The sequence below is a fragment of the Sapajus apella genome, unplaced genomic scaffold, assembly GCF_009761245.1.
Source record: "Sapajus apella isolate SASKATOON/1434 unplaced genomic scaffold, GSC_monkey_1.0 scaffold4, whole genome shotgun sequence".
In the NCBI taxonomy this organism is placed as follows: Eukaryota; Metazoa; Chordata; class Mammalia; order Primates; family Cebidae; genus Sapajus; species Sapajus apella.
The window spans coordinates 14,066,200-14,092,785 of NW_022436944.1; the positions used below are offsets into that span (position 1 = coordinate 14,066,200).

Consider the following 26,586-nt stretch of genomic DNA (forward strand, 5'->3'; position numbering starts at 1 on the left):
CCAGTCTGGGCAACATGACGAAACCCCCTCTCTACAAAAAATATAAAAATCACCTGGGTGTGGTGCCATGCGCTTATAGTCCCAGCTACTTGGGACGCTTAGGTGGGAGGATTTCTTGAGCCTGGGAGGTGGAGGTTGCAGTGAGTGGAGATCACACCACTGCACTCCAGCCTGGGTGACAGAGGGAGACCCTGTTTCAACAAAAAGGGATCAGGGGAATAGATGTGGAAACACTTGGGATGAGATTTTTTCAAAACTCTGAAGTTCTCTTGTTAGGAAAACAAGGAAGTGAGAGTGGAAGGTGAGAGCAGAAGTCCTACAACCATTTGTACATGAAGAAACATCTGCTGAGTTTTGACCAGACATTTATTTCATAAATGTTTATTAAGCTTTACTCTATGCCTTGCACTGTGCTAGGGTCTGAGCATTATGCAAGGAGAGGCTTGGTATATGCTCTCAGAATTTAGACAGGGAGACACATAGCTATTATATATAAAGTCTGAGGGAAGTGAGGAGTATATTGGAAATGAGATTCTATATATTAGTTTAGAAAGCAGTGGAAGTCAAAGTAGGAAGAGGGAAATGTATACATCAAAGAAGACAGAACATAAGCCTCTGGGAGTCAGCATGTAATGGTCTTCTATATCCTGATTTTGTCATCAGCGGCCATAAATTTTCTGTACACTCCCTCTTCATTTCTACCTTTTACTGTGTGTCCCACTTCTATCATGGCACATTTAGCAATTGCTTGCCAGGAAAATAATGGGCAACTACTTGGCCACAATGAAAACAAAGTTTTGAGTATCAGTAATCTAAAGTCACCTGAAGGTAACTTGCTTTCTTAAGCTCCCAGGATGTCAGGGAATGCATATGGAATTGTAGTCATGCAGTCTCTTGAAGCAAAAAGATGATAATCTGTGCATGTGCCATCTGCTGATCAGCTCTAAGAGCAGAGTTGAAAGAGGATAGTCCTTGGTTAGAGATTTTCCTCAGAAGCTCCCAACTATCCCCTTCACAGAAGAAGAGTTGCACAGCAGGGAGGTAGCAAAGAAAATACAATGACCAGACCAAGAGTAAGGCACAATGATACGAAGGGTTGTGATTGGGGTTGGGAGGATTGAAGGTTACGTCTTTTGCAGTTTCTGGGAAGGGAGCGAACTGTGGGTCCATGCTGCTGACTAGGACCAATCTCTGTCTCAGGTTGCCCTACCTCAAGTTGGTTCCTCTGTATGTATCGAAGACTTAGGGGAGTCCTGGGTCACAGGTACTGAATAGGGAAGGGGATTAACACTTTCTGGGTGTCTGCTATACATGAGGCTTTATCACTATTTTTTACTTTTATCACATTTTTTAAAATCTCATGCCAGTACAGTTATAAACATATGAATCTCTCAAGTAAGACAACTAAAGGCCAGATGTTTAATGCCTTGTCTAAGGTCACACAGCTAGTTAGTAGCAGAGCAAGGATTTTAATTCTGACTTCAGAGTTCATATTGCAGTCCGTCCCCGATTTCATCTAGATGCTGTCCTCTAGTTGAACTCAGAGATGCCTTGGGGTTAAAGTATGGATTCATTTTTCTTTGTCTTTTCCTACCCCTATGCCTTACAGGACTGACAGTGATAGGGAGAATTATTGTCCAGATGTGCCTTCTGGTTTTAGCAATCACTGTAGGATGGTAGTAGAATCATACTGGATCTGCCATTAGCTATAACTGTGTGACTGAGCAGAATAAAATAGTTCTCTACCATGGGTCTGTAGATCTGGATATACTTTCTGAATCTCTTGGGGGCACTAATTAAAATTCTTAGATTAACAGACCCAAGGCAGACCTACCAAATCCAAATCATCAGGGATAGGATTTAGGAGTCTCTTTTTTTTTTTTTTTTTTGAGACGGAATTTCACTCTTGTCACCCAGGCTGGAGTGCAATGGCGCGATCTCGGCTCACCGCAACCTCCGCCTCCTGGGTTCAGGCAATTCTCCTGCCTCAACCTCCTCAGTAGCTGGGATTACAGGCACGCGCCACCATGCCCAGCTAATGTTTTTGTATTTTTAGTAGAGATGGGGTTTCACCATGTTGACCAGGATGGTCTCGATCTCTTGACCTCCTGATCCACCCGCCTCGGCCTCCGAAAGTGCTGGGATTACAGGCTTGAGCCACTGCGCCCGGCCAGGAGTCTATTTTACAAGCTCTCTGGGGAATTTAATTCTCATGTGCGGTCAGGTTTAGAAAATGCTTGTTTTTAAAATCTGAGTCTTTCTATTAGGCAACCATTAACTGTTACTTAGGACTTACATTAATGTTAACTTTTGTTCTAAAGCAAACATAAAATTGAAGGTAAAAGTGACTTAAGCATTTTTTTAAATTTTGACTACTAAAAATGGTCTATAGGTTGATATACTTCAATAGAGAATGATTTTTATCTAAAATATCAGGTTTTATATGTTAATGAACACAGACTGATATTTTAGCTAGCATTCACTTAAAAGCATAATGAAAATGTTCTTTAGAATCCTTTCTGAAAATCCAAAATGTAAAATATCACAGGTTTTCACTAAAACTAGAGTTTTTAAAAAGTGAAGATACTCAAGAATGTTTTTTATTTTAGATATGTTCCAGAACAAAAAGAACAGAGATCCCAGTTTAAGAGGGGTTTCATGCAAGGGCATGTAAATCGACAAGAAAAAGAAGAAAAAGACACAATATATAAAGAACGTTGGCCAGATTATGTAAGGGAACTGCGAAGAAGGTAAGTTTATTTTGTTTGAAGGTGAGAAATCAGTGGCTAAATGACTAAAACAGAAAGCGGGGCCTGAGGGCATCTTCTTGAATCTGTACATACTTGAAGGAGAGCATTGTGACTCTCTTATTGCAGCTAAATACTGTGCTAATTTGACTTTTAAGCACTATTACCCTAGTAGTTCTCTCCTATCTGTAGATTATGTTCCTCCCTTTGCAGATTGAGTTAATTTTAAGCTTTTACAGCAAGTTAACAGAAAACTTGATTATTTCATGACTCTGTGTTTAACTTTGATAGGTATTCTTCAAGTACTGTAGATGTTATAGAAATGATGGATGATGATAAAGTTGATCTGAATTTGATTGTTGCCCTTATCCGATACATTGTTTTGGAAGAAGAGGTTAGTTTTATTTTTCTTTGTTCAGTTAACATAATTTTATCAATGTATCAAGACCATGAAACTACAATTTTCCTAAATGTTTATTAAATAGACCGGAAGAAATTACTTTTGATATTAGAAATCATCTTATAGTAGTGAAAGATTTAGGCATTTGACCTGTGGGAAGAAAAGATTAAAGAAATAAAATATCTGAATTATAAATCTCATTTTTTAAAAATGAGCTTAGCTGGGTGTGATGGCTCACATGTATAATCTCAGCACTCTAGGAGGCAGGCGGATCACCTGAGGTCAGGGGTTCAAGACCAGCCTGGCCAACATGGCAAAACACTGTCTCTACTAAAAATACAAAAATTAGCCAGGCGTGGTGGTGCAGGCCTGTAATTCCCCAGCTTCTTGGGAGGATGAGTATGAAAATCACTTGAACCCAGGAGGCAGATGTTGCAGTGATCTGAGATCATGCCATTGCACTCCAGCCTGGGTGACAAAGCAAGACTCTGTCTCAAAAACAACAATAATTTTTTAAAAATAGTAAAAGTAATGTTATATACTTTTAATTAACAAAAATTATCCTGAGCTAGTATAATTTTAATGGAGACTTAAGTGTGCACACAATTTTACTGTTACTGCATTTTGTCAAAGTGATCCTTTGTAATGGTTATTTCCCCTGCATATAGGATGGTGCGATACTGGTCTTTCTGCCAGGCTGGGACAATATCAGCACTTTACACGATCTCTTGATGTCACAAGTAATGTTTAAATCAGGTATTATGTAAATGTATTTTCCTGTAATTCCAAGGGTGGTATTTGAATTATATGTGGCAAGTGTATATTTTTTCCTTTAATTTGAAGAAGTGTTGCTTCTGAAGCTACCAAGTTCTGGGTCACAGACGAAGGTGAAGCTTTTTATTTAGTGTTATGATTTAATTTCCTTTCTTTTTCACAATTTGCCTAATAAAATTTGTTCTTAAAAAAGAGTTTAGGTATGTGGGGCTTTTCATTTTTTCACTCACTGCTGCAAAAAAGAAATCCGTTAGCTTAGTCTTTCTGAATTCTGAGTATATAACAGAATCACCCATGGAGCTTCTTTAAGATTCAAATACCTAGACCCCATCATCACCCTAAATCTAACAATGTGACCTGAACATCTGAAATTTTTACAAATTCCTCAGGTGATTTTGATCCTGTGTGAACAGCATGTTTTGAAAGATATAAACTCCAGAGGAATGAATAAGAGCATTTTTTTCTGTAAAGTTTGTAGTATTTTCAGTAATCATTAACTTCAAATATAAAAACTAAAAAGCAAATTCTATCTAGTTTTTACAGTTCTGAGAGTTTTTTGTTTTGAGACAAAGTCTCACTCTTTTGTCTAGGCTGGAGGTAGTGGTATCATCTCAGCTCATTGCAACCTCCGTCTCCTGTGTTCAAGCAGTTCTCTTACCTCAACCTCCAGAGTAGCTGGGATTACAGGCATGTGCCACCATACCTGGTGATTTTTTTGTGTTCTTAGTAAGGACGGGGTTTCACTCTGTTGGCCAGGCTGGTCTTGAACTCCAGACCAGAGGTGATCCACCCGCCTCAGCCTTCCGAAGTGGTGGGATTACAGTCTTGAACCACCATGCTTGGCTTCTGAATATAATTTCTAACCTCACTCTGTTGAAGTGCTTTTGACAAAATGTATTTTTATAGGTAGTAGAAAATATTTTGATCTAATTGTATTGACTAAAATAATAAAAGTATATTTTTATTTATTAAATCCTGTTGTCATGGCCTGAAAGCATTCTCTACAGTTATTTAGTATCTAGCTGGCAAAATATTTTGATCTAATTGACTTCTCTGTAGATAAATACTGTTTTTTCTTTTTGTGTGATAACTTTCCTCTATAGAAAAATTAGAGTCATGATTAGACAAGTGGATTTTTTTTTTTCAGTCAAGTAGTATTTTTTTATTGGCTAAATCTTCTAACTCTGGCCTTTCCTTCCTCCATCATAAACATTATTGAATAGTGTACTTATAATTTTAAAAAATATGTGTGCATATATTTACCAATAAAGTTAAGACATATGCCAAGATACAACATTATCATTTAGTATATGTGCTGGGGAGTGGGAAAAGGGTTTGATATTACAGTTATTATAATTGACTTCATTAACTTTCTAGTTTGAATTATTCTCAAGGAAAGAGTTACTAATGTATACTTCCACTACTAGCTCAGTTCCTTTTAAAGGAAATCTTTCCAAAACTTAAGTGTTTTTTCTCAAATTATGTTGAAAAAAGTTATTAGCCACTGTCACAGAGGAGAAAATTGGCCTAACTCTGAGCTGAGAAGTTAAGTTTCAAAACTCAATTTATTGAGTGCTTATCAATTTCGTGGTTTTTTTCTTTTCATAGGAGTGTAGATTTTGTTCTCATTAACTCTCTTAGTTGTACGGTGTCAGCAATATAAAATATTTTTCCCAATTATATGTCTTCAACAAAATTGTTTGTACTTTTATTATCCCTGGCTGCGAAGTTTTTTAGCTTTTTGTAATGAAACATTTGTAAACATACAAAAAACTAGAGAATCTTAATGAATACCATATATATATATATATATATATATATATATATATATATATCTCCATGACTTCAGTGCCAACAATTATTTTTTCAGTTCTAATTTTTTTTTAAGTCAATTGCAGCTTTCACATTTTATTTTTAAATACATAAGCAAGAATCTCTAAAGGCAATTATCTGTATAACCATAATATCTTTATCATACCTAATCTGTAATACCATTTTATAATCCAGTCTACAATCAGATTTTCCCATTTTCTGAAAAGCGTCTTTCACAGCTGGCCTGTTTAAACTACAGGTAATGTCAAACCAAATATATCTTTTGATCTAGCTCTAGAACATTGCTCCCCTCTACTCCCTGCTTTTCCTCATGGTAATAAGGTCATGGAAGAGACCAGGCCAACTCTAATAAGTGCAACTGTTTGGACTTGTCAGACTCTTTATATTAGCTATCATTTCATTTGATACTCTCTTAACTGTATTTCCTGTAACTTGGAAGTTATATCTGAAGGCTTGATTCAATTCAAGTGAAGTGTTTTTGGCTTGAATAATTATAGTTGATCTATTTCATGCTGTCACAGAGACAAGTAATTCAGAGCATCCTTTTTTAGCAACATCAGTTGCTTGGCAACTATTTACTACTTTTTATTTTTAAGATTCATAAAATTTTTTCACAATCAGAGACAGTCCTTGGGGAGCATCATATCTCTTCTACATGACAACAGTTCTTTTCTGGGGAAATATAGCTGACTTGAATCATTGGGGCATTTAAGTCAGATTGTATTTTTGTAACCATAGTTAAATGCACAATTAACCCTTGCTTTCTTAATACTCTTCCTTTCATCCATCACTGTATTACACCAGACTTTTTCTGTTGGCTAATAATCATGAATGGGCTTGAGCTATTTCATTTGGAAACTTAAAAAGTAGGAATTTCTTAGTTTTATTTTAAAATATGGGTTACTTTTGGACTATATTATTTTTAATGAGGACTATTTCATTATTTTCTAAGTAGGACATGGGGATTTAATAAGCAATTTACTCTAGAAATTTTGATGTTCCCAGTATGATTAAAATAGGATTGTCGGGTGCGGGGCTCCATGCCTATAATCTCTAACCCCAGTACTTTGGAAGGCTGAGGTGGGTGGATTGCATGAGCTCAGGAGTTGGAGACCAGCCTGAACAACATGGCAAAATACAAAAATTAGCTGGCCATTGTTGGGCATGCCTGTGGTCTCAGCTACTCGGGAGGCTGAGGTGGAAGGATCAGTGGAACCCAGGAGCAGAGGTTGTAGTGAGCAAAGATTACACCACTGCACTCCAGCCTGAGCAACAGAATGAGACCCTGTCTCAAAAAACAAAACAAAAGTATTGAGGATCACCCAAAGTGTACAAACGTATTTATGTTAAACAGAATTTTTGGCTGTTTATCCAATTATACCAATACCACTTTTATTGGTATAATTTGAAAAGATTACTCCCAACTTTTGAACATTCTTTAAGAATTTGGAGAAAATGCTTATCAATGTGAAATAAATTAACAAAATGTTGGCTTGAAGTTGGAACTCTCAGAAAAGAAGACTATAAAGAAATTAAGTTGGTCTGTTTGTGTGTAGAAATATAAATTAAGAATTGTGTGGTTCACTTAAACACATAGGTAATTTGTCAATAACTCAGATGATTTAGCTGTTTTCATTAAACAATGTTCAATGTCTTATCAAAAAAAAGAATTATATGGTTCAGCATCTGAATTCATTGTCTCATGTGTTTGATGGAGCTTTTCTGCAACTATTTTGAAATTTAATTCTCTTTTTAATTTTCAGATAAATTTTTAATTATACCTTTACATTCACTGATGCCTACAGTTAACCAGACACAGGTATGTTAAATGGATACATTTAACAAATGTATTCCTTCTGTTTTTCAAACTGAGGCAAGCTTTAAGGACTTCTCATCACGTATTTTCCTTTATTTTTTAAAGGAGTATTTTCAAATAGTAATTCATGTAAAATACACTTCTTTGACAGTCTTGCAAATGAGTCTTCAGGGGATGATTGTTCAAAAACTTGAATATCAGTGGGTAACCCACAAATGAGATTAGTTTTGTCTACATTAGGGAAAAGTTTAAAGAATTGTTTTCACCAATAACTTGGTTGGGTTTCCTGAATAAGAGAAAAAGGTATGTGAGTACTACTAAAAGTAACCAAACCTAGAAATTAATGATCTATGACATACTACAGTTTGATGATAATTTGAGATTTAATTTAATAAAATTAGTATATTCACAGGTATGAAATTTCTTGTTTTAATCATGTATTATGAATGTTTTGGTTCTGTCAGATACAGGCATTTTCCTAATTAGAATGAACACTGCATTCTCAGAGGCAAGATAATGTTATGAACGATAGTATTTGTAGGCCCTTGCAAAATGAAATTAATCAGAAAACCTGCTCCTTTTCCTGAAAAGTTTCACCTTTCTGAGATTTTTATAAGAAAATTTGTTATTTTTCTTTGAGACCCTTTTAGCATTTTTATTGCTGGTACCTAAGTCATGAATTAGATACAGAGCACATACCTGAGAGAAGAGGGGGCAAGAAAGAAAACTGTTGATTCCAAAGACTAAAAGAGTATCCATTGTGAAAGTATTCATCTTTAACACCATAACCTAGTAAATTTTATATATATATATACATATATATATATACACACATATGTATATATATATATATATATATATATATATATATATTTTTTTTTTTTTTTTTTTTTTTTTTCTTTCTGATTTGTTATGGGAATAGCCTGGGAAACATTTTTCTCTATTGATTACCAGTTTTATAAACAACAAAGTAAGTTTATGCTTTTTTTTTTTTTTCTTTTTTCCATTATTGCCAGTGGTCCTTGATTACCTATCTTTCTACTTTAGTGACATTGTCGGGGTTGTAGGATAGTATTTGTAGAATTCCCCATTTAAAAAGAATTCTTTTTTACTCCAATCTGATCTCAAGCTAGTACACAGTGGTTGGTACAGCTGCACAGTTGGCATTTATTCTAGTGGGTTGGACATCTGCCTGATTGTTCAGTATTCTTCCCCATGGAGGTTTGATTTCATAATTCTTGTCCTTAACATAAATATCCCTCCCTCTACTTTATAACCTCCAACTTTTGTTAAAAAACTGCTGTAAATTTAAATAATGATACCTCATTGGAAATGTTATTTGTAATAGGATTGTGACGTCTGTGGAAGATTTAGTTTGGTTTACCAAGAGAGTATTTTGTAGTATTCAAAATGATCTATACTTTATAAATACATTGATAAACATTAGATGTATCAGTGAATGAACATAGAATGCTAAAAATGAACAGTGAAGTAATTCCTCTAATTACAGAAATAATGTATTAGAAATTAGTGTATTTTTGTGATTCTGGTGTATTTATTTTTATAGGTGTTTAAAAGAACCCCTCCTGGTGTTCGGAAAATAGTAATTGCTACCAACATTGCAGAGACCAGGTAAAAATAGTTTTAAATATCAAATACTGATAATTATATAAGTTTTAAACACTACAAAGTATTTACATACCTTAATCTTTTTTCTATGTCAGATACCTTGTAATTTATTTAGAATAAGCCTTTTTTATGGCAGTGAGCATAGTTTTATTTTTTGTGGGCTTTTTTGAGACAAGGTCTCATTCTGTCACCCATGCTGGAGTGCAGCGGCATGATCATGACTCACTGCAGCCTTGACCTCCTCAGCTCAAGTGATCCTTCCACCTCAGCCTCCCATGTAGCTTGGACTATAGGCTTGTGCCACCATACCTGCCTGATTTTTTAAAATTTTTTGTAGAGATGGCATCTCACTTTGTTGCCCAGGCTGATCTCTAACTCCTGGGCTCAAAACAATCCTACTGCCTCAGCCTCCCAAAGTGCTGGGATTACAGGCATGAGTCACCATGCGTGGCCAGTTTTGTGGGTTTTTTTTTTTTGTTTTTTTTTTTTTGGTAACATATAGTAATGCTAGCTCAGAAATAACATTTTAAGTGTTGGGTTTTAAGTTTTCCTAAAGAAGCATGGGAACTAAGGTAAATATCCTTTTGCCTGATTCTGGTTGGGGGTAGTATTTGGTAATTAGTTACACCAGCCCTTAAATTTTCTTGTATTCTCTTAGAGGTACTAAGACATAGCTTGATCACTGAAACAGATTGTTTTGTTTTGTTTTTTCGAGACCCAGTCTTGCTCTGTCACCCAGGCTGTAGTGCAGTGGTGCGATCTCGGCTCACTACAACCTCCACCTGCTGAGTTCAAGCAATTCTCCTGTCTCAGCCTACCAAGTTGCTGGGATTACAGGCACCTCCCACTGCGCCCGGCTAATTTTTGTATTTTTCGTAGAGACAGGGTTTCACCATCTTGGCCAGGCTGGTCTCAAACTCCTGACCTCGTGATCCACCATCCTCAGCCTCCCAAAGTCCTAGGATTATAGGCATGAGCCACCGCGTCCGGTCTGAAACAGATTGTTTTATGGAAGCTGACATTAAACCATGCCATTGGGGATCCCATAGAGCTAGGTATGAGGCAACCTGTGATATTTGGCTGTAGGAAAGTAAGACTTTAGTATAATGATCTGAAGAACTAATACTGCGCTGTCACTTAAAACAGTGCCTGACACTGCCTACTGTTAGGTACCCAATCCCTGTGAGTGTGAAGAGTAGTGAAAATCATGAATGGCTAAAATCATTTGATGCAATTTTAAAAATGCTCTGAAATCCCTATCTATAGGTTCTTTATAGGTTAACAGTGCTTTTGACGTGTTTTTTTTTTTTAACATTTTATATATCTCTTTTCCAAACAGCATTACCATAGATGATGTCGTTTATGTGATAGATGGAGGAAAAATAAAAGAGACACATTTTGATACTCAGAACAATATCAGTACAATGTCCGCTGAGTGGGTTAGTCAAGCTAATGCCAAACAGAGGAAAGGTCGAGCTGGAAGGTAAGATGGGAACTCTGTCCAAAGCCTTTAGAACTCACAAAAATTTGGGGTAACAAAGTGTGATGCTGGCATTTAAAGATGTATTAGAAGAGTTACCTTTCATATTATTTTGAGCTCACTGCAAAACATTTTAAATAAGAAATTTGTTTTAATCATAGTTTGTTTGGAAAAGTATCTGCCCAGTTTTCTGTTTTATGAATCTTTTGCCTTTAATTTCTAAGTTTAGTAAATAAGTTATGTTACTTTTAATAGTTGGTTTTCATTTTTTTTAAGTGTATATTGCATAATAGTAATAGCAACTAATACATTATGAATGTCAGATCATCTCCTAAACTCTTGGTTCATACAAACTTTCTTAATCCTCACTACAGTACTGTGAGATAGGTTATTATATCCATTTTAAGGATAAGGAAATTAAGGTACAGGGAAATTACATGGCTTGTCTGAAGTCCCATAGCTTTCTAAATTACAGAGTCAGGATTTAAATCTAGGCATTCTGACTCCACAGTCTAACCTCCTAATCACTGGGTTTTATTGCAGTCCTGATTTTTCATCAGTAGTTATCAAAGCACAAGGAAGGTACTTTTCCTGATGTCACAATAGCTTAAGAATTAAAAATATCTCTTAATGATAGAAAAAATGATTTGTCTTGAACTTTTGCAAAGAATTGGACTTTAATGCATACTTCACAGTATTTCTACACTGTTCTTCACATGAGTGATAGAATCACATCTGGACTTGCAGAAATGGCTTTTTCTTTTGCCTCTTACAGTTAGAACAAGAGATTTCCGTTAATCTTTCGATACAGACTTAAGGAGAGGTGAAAGAAAACTTTACAGACCATTTATCGACCCCTCGTTTTAACTTTGTGCAATATCTATGAAGCTTTAACCTGCTGTAATCTTTGCACATTCTCTCAGTATAATTTGATTTCGAGACAGTTTATTACATAGTTGATGGTTTTGAACCAAAAGCATGGTTTAGTCAAAGAAGTATACCCTCCTGATAATCAGAGAGGGTTATCAGAGAATATCTTGATAAGGGACCCAGAAAGACTGAGGTTGTCCTATGTAGACCCAACACCTCTAAATATTGATCAGAAAGTATTCACCATAGTGAACAGGTTTTGGCACACCTTTATATATTTATAGTAAACATACTAAGCCTTAGATATGTTTCATGAAACAATAATAGAACTAGTTTAATGGAGTATTGCATTTTAACTAATCCTTTGTCCTCATTATTGTGGGGGAGGTTAACTGTGGAATTGGTGTTTTAATTTAAAAGGAAAATAGTCTTTTAGGCTCCATGGATAAAAATTTCTTTAGCAAAGCCTTATTATTTTGGAGATCAGAAAAAGCTATGCCGTATGGCTCTCAATAGAGGTACTCTTATTTTAGTGTTTATTGGAGAGATGTTCAGGTATATTATATAGTAGACATTGGGTCTTTATAGGCTTGTGGCAGAAATAGCTAAGATTTTTAGTATTCATTTTTATTCCTGTAGCAGCAAGAGCCTATAGAAATATTTATTCTGCTTGAGAATACGTGAATATGGTTACCTCTTCACATCTAGTCTTATCATGGTCCAAAAAATATCATTCAAGGCTCTAGTTACAAACATAAAACAAAAACATTTAGCATCCCTCTGAGAGCTCACTAATTAGAATATGCAGTACTTAAAATGTTTTTCAGTAATATACACAGGTTAGCATAATGCCAGGATTCATTACACAGTGTGATTGATCTCAAGGCATACTTGAGATTAGTGTTCTTAACCTTAATCTAGACTGCTGTTACTGAGCACAGTAATTTGGAATCTATCAGAAATAGGGAAGCAAATTATTGGCATGGGGAGGAATTATTGTATATCTTTCTTTTTTTTTTTTTTTTTTTTTTTTTTTGAGACGGAGTTTCACTCTTGTTACCCAGGCTGGAGTGCAATGGCCCAATCTCAGCTCACCGCAACCTCCGCCTCCTGGGTTCAGGCAATTCTCCTGCCTCAGCCTCCTGAGTAGCTGGGATTACAGGCGTGCGCCCTATGCCCAGCTAATTTTTTGTATTTTTAGTAGAGACGGGGTGTCACCATGTTGACCAGGATGGTCTTGATCTCTTGACCTCGTGATCCACCCGCCTCGGCCTCCCAAAGTGCTGGGATTACAGGCTTGAGCCACCGCACCCGGCCTGTATGTCTTTCTTAAAACTGTGACAAGAGGGTAGAGAGTTTAGGGTTTTTATAAACAGGGAGAAGAAATACATGATTCATAAAAAGGAAAAAATAATTATGTACATTAGCTATGATGTGGCTTATAAGAAATAGATATTGGCTACTTCCCTGCCTGCTATTTTCTCTGGAATTCTAAAATGTCATTGATGACTGTCCATCTTTGTTGTGTTTTTTTTCTGTTTTTTTTGTGTGTGTGTTTTTTTTTTTTTCAGAGTTCAACCTGGTCATTGTTATCATCTGTATAATGGTCTTAGAGCAAGTCTTCTAGATGACTATCAACTGCCAGAAATTTTGAGAACTCCTTTGGAAGAACTTTGTTTACAAATAAAGGTAAATTAGGTGGGAGAATGAAGAAACTAAATGGGAGTGATCTCATTTTCAACATCTTTTATAGAACAAAGTATTGTATTAATCTCCAGGAAATAATTATTATTAACTCACAATTTAGTTGTGTGTGCATTAGTAAATTGTGTATTTAAACTTCCTTCAAATGTATATTAAACAATTTTAAGTTATATGCTGCTCTAGAAGAGGCAGGCCGCCTATGTTTGGATCCTGCTTCCTCCCCAGAAAAGCTAGTGCTGTTACATTGATCAGGTTGATTAAATTAACCTCCTAGAATTCTTAGAGCAATGCCTGGCACGTAGTAATTGTTCAGTAAACATTAACTGCTGTTATTACATGTTAAAATGTCATCCTTCATTATAAACTACTTAATTTTTTTAATATCTTATATCTTTTGATATAGTTAACCTTACTTTGAAGATAGTGGGTAATCAACTTGTTAATTGAGATTTTAGCCAGCTACTTTTCCTATTAATAGAGTTGATGATAGAAGTAGTAATATATATAGGCCTTTCAACATGTTTTTATAGAAATACAGGTATGATTTTAATTCATTTAGGTAAAATAACTTGAAAATCATGTGTAAATTTGATGCTTTATTTGAGTTATCAGCCCAGGCAGGACTAAGTTGTTATGTTGATGTATTAATATTATATGTGTTTAATTATATTTGTCTTCCCCCCTAGATTTTAAGGCTAGGTGGAATTGCTTATTTTCTGAGTAGGTTAATGGATCCCCCATCAAATGAGGCAGTGTTACTCTCCATAAGACACCTGATGGAGCTGGTAAATTCATCTTCTTGTTGTTTTGTTTTTTTTTTAATTCTAACTTATATTTAGAATACTAGAGCATGTAAGCCAGTTAATTATATGTTTACTCTCATTACTGCAAAGTAGACCAGTAATATGCAGTGCCAAATTTGATTTGCTATTTGACTATCAATTTAGGACTATCAAGTTATGAGAAAGGCATTAGAAAGTTATAAAATGATACCTTTGTGATAATTCATAAAACACTAGGATCTTTCTGCACATTTTTTTTTTTTTCACTGTAGGCCTGATTTAAGGTTACACAAAATTTGACATTTTAAAGTTACTGGTCTTTAACTACTGGTGAACAGAACAAAAATGTGCAGCTGAATGATTTATCACAAAGGAAAGACTGTGTAGTAATTACTTATATCAAGAAGAACATTTCCAGTATGCTGAAAGCCCCCTTCCTAACCTTTCTCAATTACTCCACTGTCCTTTAATCCGAATGATAGCCTCTATCATGACTAATGGCTTGCTTTTTTTTTATTGGTGGTTTTAACATACAAGTATACATCTTCATAAAGAGTTCAGTTTTGCCTGTTTCGAACTTTACATGAACTTTACATGAGCCCATACAGAATGTGGATTGTTTTGTTCTTGGAGAGAACAGAGCTCTGGATTATTTCATTTAATATTATAAGATTCAAATGTATTGTTGCTTTTAGCTATGGTTTATTTGTCTTGGGTTTTTTTTTTTTTTTTCTTTTTCCTTTTTTTTTTTTTTCCTTTTTCCTTTTTTTTTTTTTTTTTTTTGAGAGAGAGTCTCACTTTGTCACCCAGGCTGGAGTGCAGTGGCGTCATCTCAGATCAATGTAACCTCCACCTCCTGGGTTCAAGCAATTCTCCTGCCCTAACCTCCAGAGTAGCTGGGACTACAGGTGTGTAGCACCACAACCAGATAATTTTGGGTATTTTTAGTAGGGTTTCGCCATGTTTGCCAGGCTGGTCTCGAACTCTTGGCCTCAAGTTATCCACCCGCCTCAGCCTCCCAAAGTGCTGGGATTATAGGCATGACTCACAGCACCAGGCCTATTTTCGTTTTAGCCTATTTTATGACCACTGAAAGACACTTTTGTTATTTACAATTTTGGGATATTACTTATCATGCTGGCATGAATATTCTTCAGTATTCAGTTTTTCCCAGTGCACTGGATTATAAGGTACATCTATGAACAAGTTGGGTAGATAACACCCAACAGTTTTTCAAAGTTGCAGACCACTTAAACTCCTACCAGTGGTAGATGAGAGTTCCCATTGCTTTGTGGCTTCACCAATCCTTGGGATTAATCGGCCTTTTATTCTAACCATGCTAGTAGGTATGTAGTGATTTTAATTTTCATTTCTCTGACTATTGTTGAATTTTTCAGCAGCTTTTATATGTTTATTATTCATTTGTATAGTCTCTTATAAATTGCTGGTGTCTGTTTTTCTGTTAGATCATCACATTCCTTATGTACTCTTGATCTAAACCTTTTATTGGTTGTATATTGCATATCTGTTTTCAACTTTCCTTTTTTTAACACCTTGATAAACAATTTTTGTTGTTGTTCAAAGAGAGAGACTCTCACTCTGTCACGCAGGCTGGAGTGCTGTGGCGTAATCTCAGCTTACTGCAACCTTCACCTCCCAGGTTCAAGCTTTTCTCCTACCTCAGCCTCCCAAGTGGCTAGGATTTCAGGTGCCTGCCACCATGCCTGGCTAATTTTTGCACTTTTAGTAGAGATGGGGTTTCACCGTGTTGGCCAGGCTGGTCTGGAACTACTGACCTCAAGTGATCCACCCGCTTCAGCCTCCCAAAGTGTTGAGATTACAGGCGTGAGCCACCACTCCTAGCCTAAATTCCTAATTTTAATGCAGTCGAATATATCAGTCTCAAAGGTGATTGCTTTTTGCCCTTTAATAAGTCTTTTCCTGAGGTCATAAATATACATTTTAAAACATTTTATTGTTTTTGTTTATAATGCATCTGCAGTTGACGTGTGTTGGGGTTGAGGTAAAAATAGAAGTTTTTACATATGTAGAGCATTGACTGAGTACCATTTATAGAAAAGTTCATCTCTTTTTTCTTGTTCTGCAGTCTTTGGTAGGTCAAGGTCTGTGGATTTGTGTATCTGTTTCTAGGCATATTTCTCATCTGTTGGCCTGTATTTCTCTCCTCAGCTGGTATCACATTGTCTTATTACTCTAGCTTTATGATAAATCTTGCTTTCTTGTAGAACAAATCACTCCCTTTCATTCTTTTTAAGAATACCTTGACTCTTGAGGATTGCATGAGCCCGGGAGTTTGAGGGTTGCAGTAAGCTGTTCTTGTGCCACTGCTCTATCCCGGATGACAGAACAAGACCCTATCTCTAAAAAATAAAAAAAATAATAATAATAGTAAATTATTTTTTAAACAGAGTGTCTTGACCCTTTCTGGTGCTTTATTTTTCCAAATACATTTGAGAATCTTGAGAGTTTGATTTTGATTGAATTCAGTTTATAAATCAGTTGGAGGAGAACTGACATCTTCACAGTATAGAGTCTTAACAAAAGGATCATCATCTATTCCTCTGTTTATTTGGGCATTCAGTCTCAGTATTTTAGAGTTTTCTTTGTTTTGGTTTTATTTGTCTTTATTTAGATGTTTTAAAATTTAAAATAATTTAGATTTCAAATATTTAAAAGCAGAATCCAAAAATACCACCAGTCTTCTAGGTTAGCGGTTATTTTTGGATTCTGCTTTTAAATATTTTATCTTTCGCTTCTGATAATACAGAAATAAAGTTGCTTTTTGAATACTGACTTGTATTCATTAATGCTGTAAAGTCCCCTTATTTGAATAACTTCTGATTTTTTTTTGCATATACTGTCACATTTTTAAATAATTACAATTTTATTTATTCTTTTTCAAGTCTCTGGGACTCTTAATACAGTGTTGAGCAGAAGTGATATGATGGTGTGTATTCTTGTTTTGTTCTTCTGAAAGGAAAAAACATCAGCAAGTCATTGAGAGTATAATGTTTGTTGATTTGTTGTGTGTGTGTAAGCTCTTATTACGTTAAGTTTACTAAGAAATTTTTATCCCGTATGGATGATCAGTTTTATCAACTGTCTTCTGCTTCTGATGAGATTATAGTATGACTTCTTTAGTTGGTACATGTATTCAGTTACACTGATGTTTCAAATATTAAATAAATTTTTATTCTTGGAGTGAACCTAACTTGCTAGCATTCAATTTGCCATTATTTTGTTTTTTTTTAATTTTCGTATTTATTTACTTTTCTTCAGATGTCCTTGTAAAATTTAGACATCAAGGTCTTCTAGATTCTGAAAACAAATTGAGTTTTATGGTTTTTTTCCTTTTCTCTAAAAGAGGTCTTTAAAAAATAATAATAATAAGGGTTTTTTCTCCAAAAATGTCCCATCAGACATTTTTTGGAGAAAATACCCTTATTATTATGATTATTTTTTTTTAAGATCTCTTTTAGAGAAAAGGAAAAATCTGTGTCTGATGGGATGCTTATGGGTTCTTTTATTATTTTTTCTCATTTGCCTCTGTATGCCTAGTTATTTTAATTGTGCACTGGAAATTCTGTTTACAAAATTCTTCGTAGATAAAAATTTGAAGCTTGGGATGAGATTAGCTTTTATCAGCAAGGATTTAATGTTCCTTTCTGCCAGGAAAAGAGGCCCCAAACTTTACACTCACCTCCCTAGATGTCTGTCATTCCCTAACCCCTTAACTTGTAATTCTTTGTTATCTCCATGGTATCTTCAGACTACTTTTCTAGCTATCCACAGTGGGTTGGTTGGACCAGATGACCTAGGGAATCAGCAGAAGTCACTCTCATTTTCTACAGTTTTAAATGTGTACTTTTTCTTTTGCTTTTCTGTCTCATGTCACCTAAACTACTGGAACCTAGAGAGTATGCATTATTCATTCTAAATGCATAATAGTGTGTCTTTTGTTTTTGTTGTTTTTTCCTACAACTTTTATACTTTATTAGGTGATTTTATTTATTTAACTGAAAGTTTGTCATTTCTGATATTTCTTAACACAGAAAAGCCAAGTCGTACATTAATTTTGGTTTTGTTTAAATAAGTTTGTAACCTTTGCTGACCTCACAATTTATGTTTTGGTAGAGAAAAACCAAGCTAAACAGTATTCAGGCATTTGGGCTTAGCAGAGAGAATAGTGAGTTGTTATTCTTTTTAAAGCAAGCTGAAATTGTTTTAAATGTAATGCTCTACAGGGTCTGTTTTAAACCCACACTCTTTTTTTTTACAGAATGCTTTGGATAAACAGGAAGAATTGACACCTCTTGGAGTCCACTTGGCACGATTACCCGTTGAGCCACATATAGGAAAAATGATTCTTTTTGGAGCTCTGTTCTGCTGCTTAGACCCAGTACTCACTATTGCTGCTAGTCTCAGTTTCAAAGATCCATTTGTCATTCCATTGGTAAGAAAAATGGAAATAAAACTTAGTTATTTTAGATATGAACAGGAGTTGCTTAGATATATTTTTTAGTAACGTTTTATTAGAATGCTGTTCTCTGTTGTAGCATCAGAGCAATTTAAATTGCCTATGTCTACTGTTTTTTAAGGGAAAAGAAAAGATTGCAGATGCAAGAAGAAAGGAATTGGCAAAGGATACTAGAAGTGATCACTTAACAGTTGTGAATGCATTTAAGGTAAAAAAAAAAAAAAATACCTTGTTCTGGATTATGACAGTTTATACAAGTGAAATGCAAATAATAGAATAAGAGCATATTTAACCTTTTGAAATCTATATTATCATAAAGCCGGGCATGGTGGCTCACGCCTGTAATTCTAGCACTTTGGGAGGCTGAGGGAGGTGGATCACCTAAGGTCAGGAGATCGAGACCAGGCTGGCTAACATGGCAAAACCCTGACTCTACTATAAATAGAAAAATTAGTGGGCATGGTGACGGGTGCCTGTAATCCCAGCCATTCGGAGGCTGAGGTAGAAGAATAGGTTGAACCTTGGGTGCGTGGAGGTTGCATTGAGCTGAAATCATGCCACTGCACTCCAGCCTGGGTAACAGTGAGACTCCATCTCTAAAGAAACAGAAAAACAAAAGCTGTATTATCATAAGTATCAGGAGTAAATTGCTGAGAATGTTTAAATTTAGTGAACATTTGAAAAAAGTTATAATTCATTTTCAATTTTGTAATAGCTCATTGCATTTACCGTTTTGGGGAAATAGTGGTTTTTGGTAACAATGAACAAATGCTTTATTTTAAAATTTTGTATTTAATAATTTCCTTGTATCTTTGGCTTATTAACACTCCTGACACTCTCTTTATTATTAATAAGCTACCCTGTATTCAGATTTAGCATGTAATAGAGGATCATAATCATCTACATAATTAAGATTAGGGAGACATTTTCTGCTCCCACAAGCCAGGTGTATAGGTGTACATTTATCACCTATCTTGGTAAAATTTAAATGTAATTTGGTTTTTAGAAGCAGTATCTTTTTTCTCTAGCTCTACATTCTGTTTCGTATGGCATATTATGGGAAAGTTCATGTTTTTTTCTTTGAGCTTAGTCACTTTGTCTTTCCTTTTTCCCCATTTCCCTCCTCTAAAGAAAAGCAAACTGTAACGAAAATTTGTGAATTTGAAAATCTGTAACAGCATTTAAGTCAGTTTGATAGTGTGCTCTTTTTGATTAGTGTATTATGTACAGTTTGGATGCCATTTTGTGTAAAATACATAAATAATATATTACTGTATATACTTAATTGTATAAAGCTTTGGAACTTTAGTGGCAGTTATCTCTTAAGGACTAGGATCATGGGAAGCATATGTGTTTTTAGTTTTTCAATTATAAAATTCTTTGAATTTTTTACAAAGAAAAATATTAGAAAAAGGTTAAGCTTTCACTAAAAGAGGGAAACCAACAGTAATCTTGGTCTTGGGGAACAAATAGATTCTTCATTTCTTTGCCCTATAGGGCTGGGAAGAAGCTAGGCGACGTGGTTTCAGATACGAAAAGGATTATTGCTGGGAATATTTTCTGTCTTCAAACACACTGCAGGTAATGGTGAATGTTTTGCAATAACTATCATATATGCTAGATTAGAGAATATATGTATCCATTTTGTACAGTTAGATCTATAGCAAAAAGTCAAATAGATAGAAATTGTGAATATTTGTATATCCACACAAAATAATGGGGGATCGTTCTTAAATCAACTGCAACAGAACAAGTAAAGGTGTATAACAACATAAGATAAACCTAACGGCAGAGAAAAGAAACCCCAGTTCGAGTATAACAGCAAAGCACAGTAAGATTCAATTTCTGTTCCTATTCCCACATTCTGGTTGCCATTTTGATTATTTCAACTGAGAATTTTCGCCAACACTCCTAAAATCTGTTGAAAAGTATCCAATAGGATGGCTATCTGTAAGTTTTCTGGTTTAGTATAGTGAAACACTGCAGGCAAGAATTTGTAAAACAGAACAAAATAAAGAGGGCATGCCATCACATTTCAGACTACACTGAACTAGAGATTTGAAGCCAATGGGAATAGAAATATCCTCATATTCTGCCAGTACACATACACTCCAGCTATGTGACATGAACCCTGATACTGGACCTTTAACAAATCTACAAAGTAGTAAACAAAAAAATCTAAGATACCAAATCAGAAGTGCCCAGTCACTAGCAAAATGGAAAAAAAAGGATCACCACAATTCTGAAAGAAAAGAAAAAAAAAAGAATGGAATACTGTGTTTCAATAGAAAACACCTTACAACTGTTTCATAATACGGAATAGCTAATAAGAATGTGAATTCAGCAAAACAAAGGTTAGAAAATAAACCAATAGAGTGAATGAAAAGACTCCTGAGCTAAGAAAACAAATTGAAGATCAAAAGAAAATCACAAAAAATAGAATGGACCTTCCTTAAAAACACATTATTGCCATAGGAAAAAAGCTTGAAGTAATCAGTTCATGGATGTACCTGAAAAAAGAAGAAAATTAAAGCAGTAAGTAAAATCTTAAAGACAACAAGATAGGACTGACCCATCACGAGAACAGTAGATATTAGTGTCTGCATAGAAATCCTGTGTAATTGAATGTTTATTTAGAGACATATATAAAAAAATTTCTTTGAAATGGAAAAAATGAAATGAGCAGAAGTATGAAAAGGTAACTGAATCGAAGTGTTTGAGAATGTCATGTCCTGTCAGGATATGAATTCAAGTATAAAGAAAAACAAGCATTCAACAACATGCTCAAGAAATACTATACCCCTGAGCTCTTCTTGAAATGCCCATCAATGGTGAGATGCTGTTAATTAAAAGGGAGACCACAGTGGAGATTTCAAGAATGGAAAGTGCATGCTAAATCAGTTGGTTGAATACTTTAGAATTATTTAAATATAGAGCTAATAAAATGGTGGTAGGAATTATACGTGCAAAATAGAATATAAAGATTATTATCCTGAACAATATAAAATAATGGCAGTAAAAACCAGGAGATGTCTAAAAAAGTTAGGTGTAATGAAAATTAGGTGAGGAAACCAAAGTCACATCTTTCATACAAGGGATATATACTTAAATATAACCAACTTTATGTTGCATAATATCTAATAGGAATTCCTTAGGAAATGTTTCTTGTGGTTATGAAAATTTAAGATTCATATGGTCATTCACTTTCATTTCTATTTAACTTTACTTTAAATTGAACTAAAGTTAATAGCTATTATTTTATTAATAAAATTAATTATTTCTGTATTATGATTCCATTACTAGGATACATTTCTTCTATTAGTATATATGCTTAGTGGGTGTCTGCAATCTTGTTTGCAGACAAGATTGGAGTAATCCTTATGGAGTATTACTCCAAATGGAGTAATCCTTAAACATCAGTGGTTATTCCTTACAGCATGCAAACTTTTTCTGTGAACAGTCAGGTAATATTTTAGGCGTACAGGCCATATGATCTCAATTACAAGTTATGACCTCTGCCATTGCAGTGCAAAAAGAGCCACATGTAGATGAATGGGTATGGCTGTGTTCCAGTAAAATTTTATTGACAAAAACAGCTTTTGTAGTTTGCCAACCCTACTTTAAGACACGTTTGCAAAAGTGTTTGCATAAAACAGGGATAGCTTACAAGTCAATTTATGTATTAGTGTATATTTGATATCCGCAATGTGTGAGAGGTATTCTAGTTCTATTTGCTACCATTCCTCCCTAGATGCTGCATAATATGAAAGGACAGTTTGCTGAGCATCTTCTTGGAGCTGGATTTGTAAGCAGTAGAAATCCTAAAGATCCAGAGTCTAATATAAATTCAGGTAAAGCAGAAAACGCAGTGTAAATAAGTATCTTTTGTCTGTTGTATCAGTATTTTACTTTTTTCCCTCTACCTTCTCACCTCCCATAGATAATGAGAAGATAATTAAAGCTGTCATCTGTGCCGGTTTATATCCCAAAGTTGCTAAAATTCGACTAAATTTGGGTAAAAAAAGAAAAATGTAAGCATTGAAGATTATTATGAATTACTTGTAATTCTCTCCTTAAACTTTTGAAATCCTCTTATGTAACCAGGCTTATATTATAAATGTGTTCTTTTATGTTGGCTATATTCTTATTCTTTTAATCATTTCAAAGAAGGTAAACTGTGTTCAACAGTGGTATTATTTTCCCTCACAACACATCCTGGAATTGTTTCTCTGATCACCCATTATTCACAAAGAACGCTACAACATGATACCAATGTAGATATTAGAAAAGCCAGCCTGCTAATAAATACCAGTGCCTGGATAGAGATTGCTTAGAGTAGATTTTGTTTCAGAAATTTTTTCCTCTTATAAAATGGATAACTTAGCTCTTTGAATAAAATTGTAATTTCACAATTTTGAGAAGTAAAGTATAATAATGTATATACAGGTAGTCTTTAGTAGTAAGTGGAGACAACAGTGAAGATGAGCTAGAATGAGCTCATTCTAGCTAAAGGATACAGAGAAACTCAGAGTCACAAATGACCAATAGTATGATTGCTACTATTTTGGAAGGCACTCTGGATTAGAATTATGTATTGAGTCATTAAAATAGTCACTGACCCAGTGCATGGATGAGTGAGTTTTTAATTTGATAGATGTGTCTTAAGGAAGTAATTTCAAATGTTTTCTAACAGCTATATTGTAAACAATATAGATCTTTAGTAGCAATGGAGAAATTGCAGTTTTATAATGCTATAATGCATCTCCATAGGTGGGCATTAAAATTTATGGTGTAGTACCATGTAAAATATTTAAACTGATGTTAAATGAAAGTTGGCATTCTGTGATTATGAACAGGAAAAAAAATAGACTTTAAAGATAGACCAAAGTGCAGACATTGTTCTTGGGCAATGATTGGCAACTGGGGTGATTTTGCCCCCAAAGGGGACATTTGGCAGTGTCTAGAGATACTTGTGGTTGTTATAACAGTGTGTCAATAGTACTAAAGTCAAGAAACCCTATTCCAAGTACACAGGTAATGGGTAACTGATTAATTGTAATCATTGTGGTTGTATTAACGTTTTAAGTGATCTAAGTAACTTTTTCAAAATCAGTATTTGGCCATTTTTTTTTTTTTTTAATGTGTACCTAACTTTACAGGTAGCTTAACACAGAGTCTCTGAAATTCATTTTATTTTCCTCCCTGCCATCCTGGGAGGGCTTTATGAAAAAATGTAGTTTTCTTTGGACTGATGCTTTGTTTTGGTCCAGACTAGGAGTCAGCAAATTTTGACCTATAGGCCAAAAACTTGTTTTTGTACATTTTTTTGTTGAAACACATGCATGCCCATTTCTTTTTTCATGTTGTCTATTCTGCTTTCCTTCTACACGAGCAGAGTTAAATGTTTGTGACAGAAATTATAGAGCCCCAAATATAGACCCTAAAATATTAACTATCTGGTTCTGTATGAAAATTTGTTGGGCCAGGACAGTGGCTCACTCCTGTAATCCTAGCACTTTAGGAAGCTGAAGCTGGCAGATCACTTGAGCCCAGGAGGCAGAGGTTGCAGTGAGTCAGGATTGCACCACTGTATAGTGAGAGGAGATCATGCTACTGCAGTCCAGCCTGTCTCAAAAAAAAAAAAAAAAAAAAAAAATTGCCAGCTTTTGCTCTAGATATGCAGGGTTGCAAGATGGCATTGGTAAATTGACTTGAAGTGAGAAAAAATAATTTCTGGTTTATTTATTTATATATGCATATTCTAAGTATTCATAACTGATTCATGATTTTGGTACAAGTATTATGAATTCTTAGAACTTCAAAAGTGGCCAGGCATGGTGGCTCACACCTATAATCCTAGCACTTTGGGAGGCTGAGGTGGGTGGATCACCTGAGGTCAGGACTTTGAGACCAGCCTGGCCAACCTGGTGAAACCCCATCGCTACTAAAAATGCAAGAATTAGCCGGGCATGGTGGTAATGCATATCTGTAATCCCAGTTGCCTGGGAGGCTGAGGTAAGAGAATCTCTGGAACCTCAGAGGCGGAGGCTGTAGTGAGCTGAGATGAGGCCACTGCACTCCAGTCTGTAGTCTGGGTTACAGAGGGAGACTCCGCTCAAAAAAAAAAAAAAAAAAACTTCAAAAGAGACACTCCTAAAAACAAATAGGAAACATTAGTGAATTATTAGCTTTTATGCTTTTATTTAATATAGGTAATTAACTATTTAAAATAAATTATTAAACATCTCCCTGTTGAATAATATTAAAGACTTTTATGAATTGAGATAAAATGTATATGACTATTCAAAAAAAAAAAAAAAAAAAAGACCTAGGACTTGTGAGATTGAATTAGAACTGTCAACATGAATTTAAACAGAATTCTTAACTTTTATTTTTTATTCATCTGTAAAATTTTTAAGTTGAAATTTTACAGAGTTATTTTGTAAATCAAGGGCTATTTATCTATATCATGATTGTCATAGTAAAATGTATAGATTCTTCTCTTGGTATGAATCACTTAAGTTACTTTATATATTGTTTTGTTATTTATTCTTCAGTGGTATAGTGTACGTTAACATTATTAAGGAAAATAATATTCTGTCAGTTTTCTCATATATTGAGTAATTATAACTGCAAGAAGATTAGTTACATGATTTAAAGTATTCATACTTGATAGCATTTTTTCATATATTTTTAAGAAAATTATGCTCTGTCCTCAAGTATAAATTTTTTTTTTTGCAAAAATAAGCTGAATTATTCTCTGGAGTTTTTTTTTATATTCCGGGATTTGTTTGGATTTTACCAAGCCCTTCTATCAGTTTTTTAAGTAGTGTAAAAAAAAATTCTCTGGGAGACTTCTTTTTAACAAACTGCATTTTAATTCTTTTAAAGGGTAAAAGTTTACACAAAAACCGATGGACTGGTTGCTGTTCATCCTAAATCTGTTAATGTGGAGCAAACAGACTTTCACTACAACTGGCTTATCTATCACCTAAAGATGAGAACAAGCAGTGTAAGTGAACATTTAAAATAATTAAGGATCTGATTATCAGTCTCATTGTATTTTTATGATTGTATAGTTTTAACAATTACATACAAAATTTTTCTTTTTTGTTGCCTCTTACTCCTGTGACATGAGTAACTTTTTCCCTCAAACAACTTAATACTTTTTATTTTCAGGTCTGTAATGATGGATCTTTGTATTTTAATTAGGACACTTACTTGATTTGCATGATTTTCTTTCAGAACTTGCTTTCAAGAAATATTTGTATATTTTATAGGGTACAGGAGTTTATATTGTGTAGTGAATATTGTTAGCATGTCAGTATACCTTATAAGTATTGTTCAGCATATGGAGATTCTGTTTATATTTTTTTCTTTAGAACAATAGTTTGAGATGATTTATAAAAAACTGTAAAAATAACCAGCTACATTAATGTTTTGGTTTTGTCACTCAGAAAATACCTTGTTCAAAGAGTAGTGCTTAGTTTGAAGCAAAAATAGAAGATACTTATGATCTCTGAATAAAGAAGATGGCTCATTTAAAATGGTATTTCTTACAAATTAATCTCTGTAATTACAATAGCAGGTGAATAAATATTTTAGAAGGGAGGTAATCATTAATTAATATGGTTGAATTTATGTAGTCATCTTTTCAGACTCCAGAGAGTATTAATTCACTTAATTTTTATTACAGATATACTTGTATGACTGCACAGAGATTTCCCCATACTGTCTCTTGTTCTTTGGAGGTGATATTTCCATCCAGAAGGATAATGATCAGGAAACTATTGCTGTAGATGAGTGGATTATATTTCAGTCTCCAGCAAGAATTGCCCATCTTGTTAAGGTGACTGACTTTATGGAATTATCTTTAATCTACATGTTAGCATGTGGTCATGTGGTTTGGTTCCAAATGTTTATATATATTAACATTTCTTGCTCTATTTCAGCAGGGCAAATAATTTTGAAAAAAATGATTCCTGGTTTTTCTGAATTGTTTTTAGAGATGGTAACAAACCAGCCATTCTGAATGGCTCAGTGTGATTGCAGT

At 34.5% G+C, this 26,586-nt stretch overlaps 1 protein-coding gene across 1 annotated transcript in view; it reads left to right on the top strand.

The window, feature by feature from the left end:
* DHX36 (DEAH-box helicase 36) overlaps nt 1–26,586 on the top strand; it is a 51,471-nt gene that overhangs the window by 21,526 nt on the left and 3,359 nt on the right. Inside the window, exons 10-24 of the mRNA XM_032262847.1 lie at nt 2,610–2,750; nt 3,039–3,141; nt 3,816–3,903; nt 7,518–7,573; nt 9,138–9,202; nt 10,539–10,682; nt 13,121–13,238; nt 13,940–14,038; nt 18,336–18,509; nt 18,655–18,741; nt 20,031–20,114; nt 22,285–22,384; nt 22,474–22,564; nt 25,425–25,545; nt 26,230–26,382. Coding sequence (XP_032118738.1) covers nt 2,610–2,750; nt 3,039–3,141; nt 3,816–3,903; nt 7,518–7,573; nt 9,138–9,202; nt 10,539–10,682; nt 13,121–13,238; nt 13,940–14,038; nt 18,336–18,509; nt 18,655–18,741; nt 20,031–20,114; nt 22,285–22,384; nt 22,474–22,564; nt 25,425–25,545; nt 26,230–26,382 — 1,624 coding nt within the window. The remainder of the gene's footprint in view (nt 1–2,609; nt 2,751–3,038; nt 3,142–3,815; nt 3,904–7,517; nt 7,574–9,137; nt 9,203–10,538; nt 10,683–13,120; nt 13,239–13,939; nt 14,039–18,335; nt 18,510–18,654; nt 18,742–20,030; nt 20,115–22,284; nt 22,385–22,473; nt 22,565–25,424; nt 25,546–26,229; nt 26,383–26,586) is intronic.